At 38.2% G+C, this 13,624-nt stretch overlaps 1 protein-coding gene across 12 annotated transcripts; it reads right to left on the bottom strand.

Moving 5' to 3' along the window:
- Positions 1-5,748: 5,748 nt before the first annotated feature.
- Positions 5,749-13,600, bottom strand: GAR1 (GAR1 ribonucleoprotein). Of its 12 annotated transcripts, none has more exons than XM_081560881.1 (7): positions 13,330-13,600; positions 12,773-12,989; positions 11,117-11,271; positions 10,490-10,549; positions 10,136-10,274; positions 6,435-6,500; positions 5,749-6,070 (listed from the first exon to the last, which is right to left on the bottom strand). In XM_081560881.1, the coding sequence occupies exons 2-7, from the start codon at positions 12,975-12,977 to the stop codon at positions 6,057-6,059; spliced, it is 639 nt and encodes a 212-aa protein (XP_081417007.1). In that variant the 5' UTR covers positions 12,978-12,989; positions 13,330-13,600; the 3' UTR covers positions 5,749-6,056. The 12 variants fall into 12 exon arrangements, with proteins under 12 accessions (XP_081417007.1, XP_081417282.1, XP_081417184.1 ...); XM_081561156.1 differs by having other exon boundaries at positions 13,415-13,600; XM_081561058.1 differs by having other exon boundaries at positions 13,446-13,600.
- Between the last annotated feature and the right edge of the window lie 24 nt (positions 13,601-13,624).

The following is a 13,624-nucleotide window of genomic DNA, read 5'->3' as shown; positions in this document are numbered from 1 at the left end:
TCCTTCATAATGAGCTTTCAATATCTACGAAATGTTTCAAAAGCCAGTGAGAGAAAAATTTTCAGAACCAATCATTTCCATTTCCACTTAAACACCTCAAAGAAGAGCCTTTTCATAGAGGCCCTCCTTTAACAAATCTAATTGGGCTAAAGAAGAAAGGATTTTAATCCCCAGAAGAAGGGAAAAGCTTACTAGCAAAATAAAGAGAAATACCAAACGACACACATTTTAACCAATTTGGGTATCAGCTTTATATCCAAGGAGATTATCGAGTGCACACGTCCCATTTAAACAATAAACAAACTCAGAAAATCAGATCAGGCCCTGACTTAATTGATTTGTGCTGGAAATTAAGCGTCAGCATTAGTCCTCTAAAACTATACAGGTTAAGGTGACTGTTTTCTGCTGATCCTTTCAAGTTTTCCATTTCACTTCCCTTTGTTTTTTCATAACAATTTAAATCATTAGAGATAAAGAAGTAATCTCCCTCCAACCTTCCAAATTTCACTCTCCTAATGATACTAACAGTTTCATGTATATTCTTTTTCTTTGCTTATAGAAACATTTATTTATAGAACTATTTAAGGTTTCCTCCACTTTTTCCCCCCATTCCTTTCAAAAAATGGGGAGTTACATATATACAAAATAATTCTGCAATTTGTTTTCCCCTAAAGCTATACAATAAATTCCAGGTCAAGAAACCTAAATCTACGTTATTAATAACTATATATTTCAAAGCACAGATACAGTATGATCTACTTCACAATCCACCTCAGTTCATTTACCCTACATTCTGATATGCATCAGTTGTTATCTGGTTAATAATCATAGCATACACCAGCAAAGTACCTAGAATGAACGATTCATCTCATAAACTACAGAGCAATTCTAATATTCTGGATTATCGTTAACTCCAAAAGTATGTTACATAAGTGGATGATAATCTAATATGAACATTTATTGCTAGAATAAGATATCCCTACCATCTTTTTTCTTTGTAATTTTTTATGCCATATATTATAAAAATCTGATTCTACTCAATAGTGAAATTCCTAAAAATCGGTTACTTTAGAAAAATGCACCAAAGTTAACAGTGTAAGTATATAACAGAACCACTAGAGGGCTATATTTACCTACTTAATTCTATAATCTTAGCATGGCCTCACAGGAAGGGGATAAACATAATCCTTTTGCCTCAATTTTTAGCTACACACTTGAATAAACTGAAGAAGTTGAAACCAGGTGGGTTCATCTGTCCCAGATCTTACAGCTACTAGTATTCAAATTTTTATGACACATATAGTAATATTGTGAAGAGTATACTAGAAAAGTGAATCTCATTAGTATTCCGATATCAAAATATTTTCAAACAACCCTAAAGCCATTGAACGTAATCCTAAAATGACCTCTCCATTTAAAAAACCATGGGTTATTAGGTTTCAAGTCTTTCTTTCTTGTTTTTTTTTGCAATCACTATTCACTCAGAACATTTTGAGTTTTTTGCTTTTGTTTATAGTTCCTATCTTTTCTGTAAAGGATTATGTCTAGTTAGTTGTACCACCCATTTAAATTTTCAAGAAATAATTAGCTCTATTTATAAAAACTGAAGAAAAATAATTCCAAAGATGACTAACTGCTATTGATAAAAGCTTTATAGATTATGAGTGTGATAGGTACATTCTAAATAATTTTTTATGCTTCCTTCGTAAGTCATAAGTCACATAGAAAAACTATATTGTGATGAGGTTTAGAATACTAAGAAATATAACTATAAGCATGTCAAGTTGACACAGCTCATGATTCTTCGATTTTATAAACTTTAATTGGCCTAAAATCAGTCCTCCTTTCGTAACTCTTCCCATATGCTTAGGGATACCAGGTAATATTGCTTGTATTCCACTAAACCTTTTCGTTGCTATGGCAACAAGTATATTTTAGCATGATGCAAGCACTCAGAAAGTTATTCAGCTAACATGTCAAAAGATTTAATATGTCAATAACTATTAAAGTATCTTTTACAATGGAGCTCAGTGATACCACAGTACAAAATGTATTAATGTTAGGTTCCCTAAACATATGAACTAGATTCAAAACCAAATGCCTTAGGGACTTCCCTAGCAGTCCAGGGGGCACAGATTCAATTCAATCCCTGGTCAGGGAACTAAGATCCCACATGCCATTCAGTGAGGCCCCCCCAAAAAAAAACAAAAAAAAACTAATATACCAAAGGAAACCCAGGAAGAACTACTATAAGGAAAAAAAAGAAAAATAGGATGTGGAAATAAAAGTTTAAAGATGGCTAATGCCTAACAAACTGGTCATAGCAAACACCCTCTTCCAACAACACAAGAGACAACTCTACATATGGACATCACCCGGTGGTCAATACAGAAATCAGCACCCAGTGGTCAATACAGAAATCAGACTAATTATTCTCTTCAGCCAAAGATGGAGAAGCTCTATACAGTTAGCAAAAACAAGACCAGGAGCTGTCTGTGGCTCAGATCATGAACTCCTTACTGCAAAATTCAGATTTAAATTGAAGAAAGTAGGAAAAACCACTAGATCATTCAGGTATGACCTAAATCAAATCCCTTAGGATTATACAGTGGAAGTGACAAATAGATTCAAGGGATTAGATCTCACAGACAGAGTGCCTGAAGAACTATGGATGGAGGTTCCTGACATTATATAGGAGGCGGTGATCAAAATCATTCCCAAGAAAAAGAAATGCAAAAAGCTTGTCTGAGGAGGCCTTACAAATAGCTGAGAACAGAAGAGAAGTGAAAGGCAAAGGAGAAAAAGATATATCCATCTGAATGCAGAGTTCCAAAGAATAGCAAGGAGAGATAAGAAAGCCTTCCTAAGTGATCACTGCAAAGAGAGGAAAACAATAGAATGGGAAAGACTAGAGAGCTCTTCAAGAAAATTAGAGATACCAAGGGAACATTTCATGCAAAGATGGGCACAATAAAGGACTGAAATGGTATAGACCTAACAGAAGCAAAAGATATTAAGAAGAGGTGGCAAGAATACACAGAACTATACAAAAAAGATCTTCACGACCCAGATAATCATGATGGTGTGATCACTCACTTAGAGCCAGACATCCTGGAATGTGAAGTCAAGTGGGCTTTACGAAACATGACTACAAACAAGGTTACTGGAGGTGATGGAATTCCAGCTGAGCTATTTTAAATCCTATAAGATGATGCTGTGAAAGTGCTGCTCAATACGCCAGCAAATTTGGAAAATTCAGCTGTGGCCACAGGACTGGAAAAGGTCAATCCCCAAAAAATGTTCAAAATACTGCACAATTGCACTCATTTTGCATGCTGGCAAATGCTCAAAGTTCTCCAAGCCAGGCTTCAACAGCACATGAACTGAGAAATTCCAGATGTTCAAGCTGGATTTAGAAGTCAGAGGAACCAGAGATCAAACTGCCAACATCCACTGGATCATAGAAAAAGCAAGAAAATTCCAGAAAAAACATCTACTTCTGCTTTATTGTCTATGCCAAAGCCTTTGACTGTGTGGATCACAACAAACTGTGGAAAATTCTTCAAGAAATGGGAATACCAGACCACCTTACCTGCCTCCTGCGAAATCTGTATGCACGTCAAGATGCAACAGTTAGGACCGGACATGGAACAATAGACTGGCTCCAAATTGGGAAAAGAGTACGTCAAGGCTGTATATTGTCACCTTGCTTATTTAACTTATATGCAGAGTACATTATGCGAAATGCCAGGCTGGATGAAGCACAAAACAGAATTAAGATCGCCAGGAGAAATATCAATAACCTCGGATATGCAGATGACGCCACCCTTATGAGAGAAAGCGAGAGGACCTGAAGAGTCTCCTGATGACAGTTAAAGAGAAGTGAAAAAGCTGGCTTAAAACTTAACATTCAAAAAACCAAGAACATGGCGTCCAATCCCATAACTTCATGGCAAATAGATGGGGAAACAATGGAAACAGACTTTATTTTCTTGGGCTCCAAAATCACTGCAGATGGTGACTGCAGCCACGAAATTCAAAGACGCTTGTTCCTTGGAAGAAAAGCTATGACCAGTCTAGACAGCATATTAAAAAGCAGAGACATTACTTTGCCAACAAAGGTCCATCTAATCAAAGCTATGGTTTTTCCAGTAGTCACGTATGGATGTGAGAGTTGAACTATAAAGTTGAGCATCAAAGAATTGATGCTTTTGAACTGTGTGTTGGAGAATACTCTTGAGAGTCCCTTGGACTGCAAGGAGATCCAACCAGTCCATCCTAAAGGAGATCAGTCCTGAATATTCATTGGAAGGACTGATGCTGAAGCTCCAATACTTTGGCCACCTGACACGAAGAATTGATTCCTTAGAAAAGACACTGTTGCTGGAAAAGACCGAAGATGGGAGGGGAAGGGAAAGACAGAGGATGAGATGGTTGGATGGCATCACCAACTCTACGGACCTGAGTTTGAGCAGGCTCCAGGAGCTGGTGATGGACAGGGAAGCCTGGCATGCTGCAGTCCGTGGGGTCGCAAAGAGCTGGAGAGAACTAAGTGACTGAACTGAGTGACTAGAATAGATATACCCAAGGTAAAAGGTGAAGAAAATCTCAAAAATGGTTTGTCTACAACCTATACATTACTTCTACACAGCCATTTTAGACTTTTTTAATGTTAAAAAAAAGTGTAGGAACTGTGTATTATTTGTCCTTAGGACAATACCATAGTCACTTTAGTGACAATACCATAGTCACTTTTTTTTTTTGCTATGTCTTTTACAGATCAAGTGTAAAAACTCTGGCCCTAACTTTAACTGAAAGTTTCAACCCAAGGATTCTAAATCAAACAGATTCCTTTCCGAAGTTGTAATAGCATAAGTGCTTCTGTGAAAAATTTTCAACATATTTGTTCATCATATATACTTATGTTTTACACATTTATTAATCCTGCTACAATTTCATTAATCAAAAAGGATAAGGAAAACCCAAATACTGACTTAGGCAATACTATATGCTACTCAAATAAACATTCATGAGTTAACCAAGTATTAGGTAAAGCATGCTAGAAAACTGAAGAAATAACACAACAACTCATTCCTTCTAAGAATGAACCATGCTGGGGAGGGAGGGACGGTTGGAATCAATGGCAGGGGAAATTATCCTATATCACAGTATTCTAACTTGCTATCATTGTTAGATATTGATACTATAACAGCATTGAGGACCACAACCAATTTCATTTGTAATGTCCCTATCCAAGAATATGAACATGTAGCAAACAATCAAATATTTATGGTCAGTAAAACCTTAAACCTGGAGTCCCTTAAAAAAGGAAAATAAAAACATTCAGTGAAACTTTCAACATTCCAGCTATGTTGAATGAAAAAGTTAAATATTTCTTCAGAAATGTCCTGTATTTCTAGTTCTCAACCTGAACAGAGCTGTTTCAACTTTAATAAATTCATAATTAATGGTAAAATTTTCTAATCAATTATGAGTTACAATTAGAGAAGTTGTCTTACTTTGTGTCCTAACACACAAAAGGGAAAAAATATCATAAAGGGTGCTGATGTTCTCATATACAAAAGGCAAACATTTTAAAGGGAGTGTTAATTTATAAATAATGTGAAGTACTGCTCTACTAGCCTGTTTTTCTTTAAAGCTCAGTTAGATATGTAAACATCCTCTTTTTCTATCTTAAATCTACTGGGCTGTCCCTTTAAACTCTGGTTTAATAAACACAGCTCTAAATTACTTAAAGAAATAAAACACTTTATTTACAAAATTCAAATATGCTCCAAATAAAAGCTGTCCCTTTATTAAACACCCACAAAGTTCCAAACATTGTACAAAATGTTAAAACAGTTCTTCATACTCTTTTGAAGCAAAGTTGCCTGTTCTGCCGCACTCATTTTTCCATGACATTGACATTTTAGCTCCACTGTCCTAAAATGACCAGTTCTTCAAAATTTACTCAAGAAACAAGTTTCTGATCCACTGAAGTAGATTATGAGGTTAATGCAGAAGTCAACTGGTGAAGTTTCTGTCAACTGTTACACTCAATGTCCTCTTCCTGATTAAGAGAAAATGAAAATATTAAAAATATAGAAAAGTGGAACTTTAAATAACACTATTACCCAAAACTCAACTTTAAAATCACCATTGGTTCTGGTAAAGTTTAACAAACATACTTTACCAAATTTAACTATCATTTATATTACCACCTTTTTGCTTTTCAAATTAATAATACGGCAAAGTAAAGCAAAAGCAGGTGAAAAAATTCAAAGGTAAAAGTGATATAAAATGAAACTGTATATTAGGCTAAAAAAAGGAATACCATGGTGTTCTACATACTTGCTGGCAAAAAGAAATAAAAGTTAGTAGACAATACCATTTCTAGAAATTCAGTTATTTCAAGTTTTTTCTTCCCCACTCACCTCTGAAACCACCACCCCCTCTTCCTCCTCTGAAACCTCCACCTCCTCTTCCACCTCTAAAACCACCTAAAAATAAAGGAAATATTCATTAAATAACTGTAACCTATCATATTTTGGTAAACCTATAAACATCAATATATTTCTTACAATTATAAAGAATAGTATTAGGTTGTTACAAAAGTCACTGCAGTTCCAGACCCTGAATTTTAAATTATAACTAGGCTCAAGTACTTCCTTATTAATCAAAATAGTAACCATGACAACCAACACACTTTCGCCAACAAGAAATAAGTTTGTTTATTCCTGTAACTTAAAAACTCATGTTATGGGATTTAACAAACTCTTGGAGAGCATTTTCTGTATCCTGCTGGTTGTGGAAGCTTCTTCCCTGCAAAAAGTAGTCAAGATGCTTGAAGAAGTTGTAGTCGTTTGCCAAAAGGTCAGATGAATAAGGCGAGAGGTCAGGTGAATTCAGCAAATGAGGCAAAACTTCACAGCCCAATTTGTTCAAGTTTCGAAGCGTTGGCTGTTCAACATTAGGTCAAGTGTTGTCACAGAAAAGAACAGGGCCCATTCTATTGATCTGGCTGCAGGCATTGCAGTTTTCGGTGCATCTCCTCAATTTGCTGAGGATACTTCTCAGATGTAATGGTTTCACTGGGATTCAGAAAGCTGTAGTGGATCAGAAGACTGGCAACAGACCACCAAACGGTGACCACCACCCTTTTTTTGGTGCAAGTTTGGCTAAGGGAAGTATTTTAGAGCCTCTTCTCAGTCCAACCACTGAGCTGGTCATCACTGGCATCATATAAAATCCACTTTTTGTTGCACGTCACAATTCAATCCAGAAATGGCTCGTTGTTGTTACACAGAATAAGAGAGGATGACACACTGCAATGATTTTTTTTTAACTGCAGTCAGCTCATGAGGCACCCTCTTGCCAAGCTTTTTCACCTTTCCAATTTGCTTCAAATGTCAAACAACCACAGAATGGTCAATGCTAAGTTCTTAGGCAACTTCTTGTGTAGTTTTAAGAGGATCAGCTTTAATGTGGTTCTCAACAGCTCGGAGTCACTTTCTGGTGGCCAGCCTCTGCACTCCTCATCTTCAAGGCTCTCGTTTCCTTTGCAAAACTTCTTGAACCACGACTGCACTGTACATTCGTTAGCATTTCCTGGGCCAAATGAGTTCTTGATGTTGCAAGTTATCTCCACTGCTTTATGATCCATTTTGAACTTGAATAAGAAAACTGCTCAATTTTGCTTTTTGTCTAACATCATTTCCATAGTCTAAAATACATATAAAATAAAGAGCAAGTAATAGGTCATTGTTCAATCACTACATCGTGTCTGACTCTTTGTGACCCCATGAACTGCATGCAGGACGCCAGGCTTCCCTGTCCTTCACTATCTCCCAGAGTTTGCTCAAACATGTGCATTGAGTCAGTGATGCCATCCAACCATTTCATCTTCTGTGGCCCCTTCTCCTGTTGCCTTCAATCTTTCCCAGCATCAGGGTCTTTTCCAATGAGTCAGCTCTTCACATCAGGGGGCCAAAATATTGGAGCTTCAACTTCAGCACCAGTCCTTCCAATCAATATTCAGGACTGATTTCCTTTAGAACTGACTGATTTGATCTCCTTGTAGTTCAAAGGACTCTCACGAGTCTTCTCCAGCTCCGCAATTTGAAAGCACCAGTTCTTTGACACTCAGCTTTCTTTATGGTCCAACTCTTACGTTCATACATGACTACTGGAAAAACCATAGCTTTGACTAGATGGACTTTTGTCGGCAAAGTAACGTCTCTGCTTTTTAAAACACTGTCTAGGTTTATTACAGCTTTCCTTCCAAGGAGCAAGCGTCTTTTAATTTCGTGGCTGCAGTCACCATCTGCAGTGATTTTGGAGCCCAAGAAAATGAAATCTGACATTGTTTCCACATTTTCCCCACCTGTCATGAAGTGATAGGACCAGACGCCATGATCTTCGTATTTTTATTGCTAATGTCATTAGCAAAAAATATAAAGAAATGTGCATTAAAATGAGGTATACTATAATCATATTTATTTAAGAATGTATTCTAGTATCAAAAGGCAAAGTTCAACAATGCAAAACTGCAATTATTTCTGCACCAACATAACATATATTCACATATTTGATCTCGCAGAATTTTTTAAAAGATAAAAATGGAGAAACAGTAGCAGTTTGTCAATCCAGCAGAAAGCTAAAATCCTAGGTTACAACTTTTTAAACAAGTTTTGTTTTAATACATTAGAAAAGCTTGTTAATTTAAAGTTCAATTTAGCCCTAATGTTAAAGGTATGAGTTCCTCAACTTTTGCTTATGGTATACACTTTTTAAACTGCGCTAAGTCTTCTTAATCCTAAGAACAAAAAGTAGCAGACATGGGTGGTTTGGTTCTGGGAGTACTACCATGCCTGCTAAGCCGCGTCAGTCATGTCCGACTCTTTGTGACCCAATGGACTCTAGCCCACCAGGCCCCTCTGTCTATTGGATTCTCCAGGCAAGAATACTGGAATGGGTTGGCATGCCCTCCTCCAAGGCATCTTCCCAACCCAGGGATCGAACCCATGTCTCTTATGTCTCCTGTACTGGCAGGTGGATTCTTTACCACTAGTGCCACCTGGGAAATACCATGGATACAACATTTAAGGTTAACTGAGCTGGAAACAGACACACTGATGTTCACATGCTGACAAGCTTTGAAATTTAAAAATTTTAAATTATTTTTTCTATTATCCAACACATTTGGCTTCCTACTGCGGTCCCTACTTTCACTTATTTTGGGGGATAGCTTTGTAAAGAATGATGAAACAGAAAAAGAGAAATTATAAGGAAACAAACACATATGTCCAAAATACTAATAGAAAAAGATTAAGATTTTAAGAAAACCGAGTTGTGAATTTTTAAAACTATTATATATAAGACTGAATATAGAATGGGAATTAGGGGATCTCCATTCAAATTCTCAAAGGGATACTTCCAAAGAAATAAATATGTACATATCTCTTAAGAGATTATCTCCAAGTTATCTGGACCCCAAAAAGGCACATTTACAGAGTGAAACGTTCGTTAAATTGAGAGGCAAAAATGAAAACAGAATTCTCTTTTCTGATACAGTAACCCACTTGGCAGCTCCTCTTCCTTACCACTTTGGCTCTGCCCATCATCCTGTCACCCACCTAGCACATCATTCCCAGATGCTGCATCCCAGCTCATCCCCAACCTTGCTTATCACCTGGCTGCCTACACAATAAATGTACCAAAGCTGTGGGGAAATACATAATATCAACATACTGAAATCAAAGCAATGAATTTATTGGTAATGGTCTTCAACCTGACATCAGAAGATATTGGTTTTATTTCTGAGCCGCCAATTGTTTGATTAGGACAAATTAACATTTCCAAGCTCCCATTTGCTCATCCATAAAATAAAGCTATCACCCTCCTTCACGAAGTTTTGCTAAATATTAATTAAAAAATTAAAATTCAATTAAAATAACTGTATATGTTGGAGAAACTAAGCATTATTACTATGGTAATCTTCCAAGATTTGAAAAGAGCCTTACTAAAAGAAATAAATAACCATAAGGGAGGTTGGCTTATATTCAAAATTAAATTGTACTCTTTAAGTAGGCTATGACTTTGAAATCTCAGAAATTTTCCTCCATGGGGAACTTACCACCTCTACCACCTCTGCCACCTCTGCCTCTTCCTCCTCCTTGACCTCCCCTGCCACCACCTCTTGGAGGTCCCTTTTCACCAGGAGGTCGAGGTAGAAACCTCTGCAACGGCAGCAGCTTATATGGGTCTATATAAAACTGCAAGTATAATAGAAACAATTAGTGTGATGAGCTAGGGGGTAATATAATCATTAAGAACAGACACACTAGACTCAAAACTGCCTGGGTCAAATCCCAACCCTATAACTTCACTAGTGATACACTGAGGAAGTCTCAAGTGCCTTTAAGTAAAACTGTCCTAAGGTAGGTCATTCATTTATAAAACCAAGGATCTAGGTGTCAGCTTGACTCACCTTCTGTAGCTTTTTAAAGGAAGATGCTTTCATGTTCTCTGATAATTTAACTGAAAAATACTATTAATTTTATTAAGGAAGAAGCAAATACAATGAAAGATAATCTTCTGAATTCACGTGTCATTTTTAAAATAAAAAGACATTTTAATATACAGAAATATTCACGAAAAGTAAGAAATGAGTTTCCAAACAGAAGTGAATTTTTGTTTTAAAACTTCCAGTTCCTGGTGGATTCATGTCAATGTATGGCAAAACAAATACAATACTGTAAAGTTAAAAAAGATAAATAAACTAATTAAAAATAATAATAATAATAAAACTTCCAGTTCCACCATACTATTGCAGGAGCATCATCATATTGAAAGCAAAGTAACTCAAGTGGCACTGATCCAAGTGACAATCATTTCTAAAACCGTCCAAAAAGGAAGGCACACTTAAGAGGCCTATCTTTTCAATTTATGTGGAAATATATTCCCCTGTCTTGATTTTCCTTTATGGTCCATTCTTAGCAATACTGCATCCACTTCAATGAAGCACCAAATTCAGTTTAATCAATACTTAACTCCAGAAAAAAAAAAATCATGACCTTTCAACAGGACTGCTACATTTTCCAATTAAAAAGGATACAAAATCTCTAAGCTGTCCAAATATTTCATCCACTTTTCCAATTTGTTCTTTGTTTTCTAAATAAACTGGAGCATTAAAATAAGGTACTTTATTTTCATCTGTGGTACATTTACACACTATGTCATCTTCACAAGGGTGCAGGAACTCTCCTAATACTGAAATAGGACATAAAATTATTAAAATATAAAACAGTTTCAAATGATATTGACCAACCTCTTCTAGATGCGTTCCTCTTGGCCGCCTAGGATTTCGCCATATCTGTCTTAAGGCAAAAAAGCTTTCCTGGCTTAGTACCAACTCCACAAACTACTAGCTACGTGACCTGCAGTAAGGGTCTCACCTTCTCTATTCTTCAGCGTCTTCATCTTTCATGTAGGGCTAGCAAAACCCTCGCCTAACACCTAGTAGTGTGAGGATTAAGTACAACAATAAGTGTCAAATGCTTAGCAAGTGCCTGGCATATTAAGACCACTCAACCTGTAAGTTATTCTATTATAGTTACTATCATTATTTGATTAAATACTATGTTTCATTCTATTGTCTCTTCTTCCTTCTCCCCATCCATAACTCTAAGACAGTCTGTTGTTCTCCTGCCTTTTTTCCCCCCTTCCTCTTTTAAAACTTCCCACTACCACCTTTTCACTGACTCTTCGATCCTTACCAAGAAAGTCTGGAATTTCATATTTTGTATCTAACTTTGTATCTTTGTATCTAACTTACATCCACCCCAAACTAAAATACTCACCATATTCCTCTAAAACCAACTCTCAATTCCCATCACCCAAGCTCAAAATCGAGGATCTTTTATTTCTAGTATTAGTCAAGTTCTAAGTTTGTTTCCACTGAAATATCTCTCCCATCTAACCCTTCCTTTTTTCTTCACCTTCGCAACGCTCTCAGTGTGTCATGCGTGGACCGTTATGGGGACAGGACCTTTGACTCTAGCCACTGCCCTCTTTACACCATTTTGCATACTGATCCAACTTTCTCTTCGTATATTAGACGCTATTTATCCTGTCTCCTCTTTAATGCCGGCTTCTACTGGCTTCTACTGTCAAATTTCTGCCTCACTTTCTAAAACTTCCACCCTACCTCTTTGATAATTACCCCAAAACTGCTCTAGTTGGGTCTTTTTTATTTTTTTTACCCCCCTCTGCAGTTTCCCTTCTGAGCAAGTTGTGTTGTTTTTTTTTTTTTAAGTCACTTGACTTACTTAAGAGTGGCAATTAAGAGTCAGGAAATTGGCTTTGTATTTCAAATATATCCCTTACTGATCACTCATCACTATGACCCTAGCAAAGAAACTTAACTCTGAATCAATTTTCTTATCTGTAAAATGGAAACAGTAAGGGTAAGGACACAAAATACCTATTTATGTCTCCTTTTCAGCCCAAACTCTAGTTCTATTTCCATAACGCATTTTTAGATGTCCTTCAGCTTTCTTACCTTCTACAGCACGATTAGAAGTCAGTTTACCGCCTCTCCGTAGGCTTGACTCCACAACTAAGGACCAACCCCGAGAAAGACAGCTGCTGCATCTACCTTTCAGCATCAGACTCTTAGTCAAACTTACTATTAACACAGACCTACAACCTCCGCCCCCGACTCCATTCCACCCTCCCTGCCCAAGTAGGCCAAGCTCTGAAGCCTACATACAAACTACTTGCTCTGGAGGTCCTTGGTCTTGGCCTTTGTTAAAGCCTCCGCGGCCGCCCCCTCGTCCGAATCCTCCTCTGCCGCCGCCGCCTCTGAAATTACCGCCGCCTCCACCTCGGAAGTGGTTGTTGCTGCCGCCGCCGCCGCCGCGACCGAAGCCGCCACCTCGATTAAATCCTCCGCGACCTCCGCCTCGAAAAGACATACTCGCTCCTACCTGGTGAGAAAAACAGTGCGTGCCTTTCAGTCACTGGGGCGTCTGGGTACACCACCTAACGCCTCTGGGCCTCAATCAGAAACCGTAAACGAGGAAAGCAATGATAACAGCAACCTTGCCACCTCAACCACGGCCAGAGGGCCAGCGACTCGCCCGAAAAGTGAGTGTGACCTGCCGACAGCCCTGTGAGCGCCGACCGACCACTCACGAGCCCCGTCGCCCCGGGTGAATACCTCCTCCCCCCGGCAGGAAGGAAGGGCCTCAGCCGCATTCCCTCCCTCCCTCCGCTGAGTTCCACGTTCAACATTCTCAGACCGCCTGGCCTCCTCCCGCTACTCACCGGCGCCACGTGCACCTCAGGCCCGGGTGCTCACACCCACCCACCCGGTACTTCCGCCCCACACGAGCCTCTTCGGCCACCGTACCGGGACAAAACTGAAGTGGGGAGGGAATCACCTAGAAACTCGAATAACTGGTTTAGAAAAAAGCCAGGCACCTGCTAAAGCAGGTACGCTGTCGCCTGTCCGAAAGAGCCTTCAGTGCTGGAAGAGTATCAGTAATATCTCAATATTACTTTACGACAATCAGCTTTCCTTCCCTACAGCGAACACAGGAAGTGACGTACAATATCGGCG

The sequence above is a fragment of the Giraffa tippelskirchi genome, chromosome 1 (genome assembly GCF_054371585.1).
Source record: "Giraffa tippelskirchi isolate mGirTip1 chromosome 1, T2T-mGirTip1v1.2.pri, whole genome shotgun sequence".
Classification (NCBI taxonomy): domain Eukaryota; kingdom Metazoa; phylum Chordata; class Mammalia; order Artiodactyla; family Giraffidae; genus Giraffa; species Giraffa tippelskirchi.
Note: the sequence above shows the minus strand (reverse complement) of the source record. Positions and strands in the feature narration are given on the sequence as shown.

Bases quoted from the DNA above. Each gene is read 5' to 3' on its own strand.
- GAR1 (XM_081560881.1), bottom strand. From the start codon at position 12,977: ATGTCTTTTCGAGGCGGAGGTCGCGGAGGATTTAATCGAGGTGGCGGC. The intron at 11,272-12,772 runs GTATGTAGGCTT...GTCCTATTTCAG, and splicing joins ACCTCCAGAGCAAGTAGTTT to TATTAGGAGAGTTCCTGCAC. The intron at 10,550-11,116 runs GTATCCTTTTTA...TAAAATTAATAG, and splicing joins TTGGACAGCTTAGAGATTTT to TATTTTTCAGTTAAATTATC.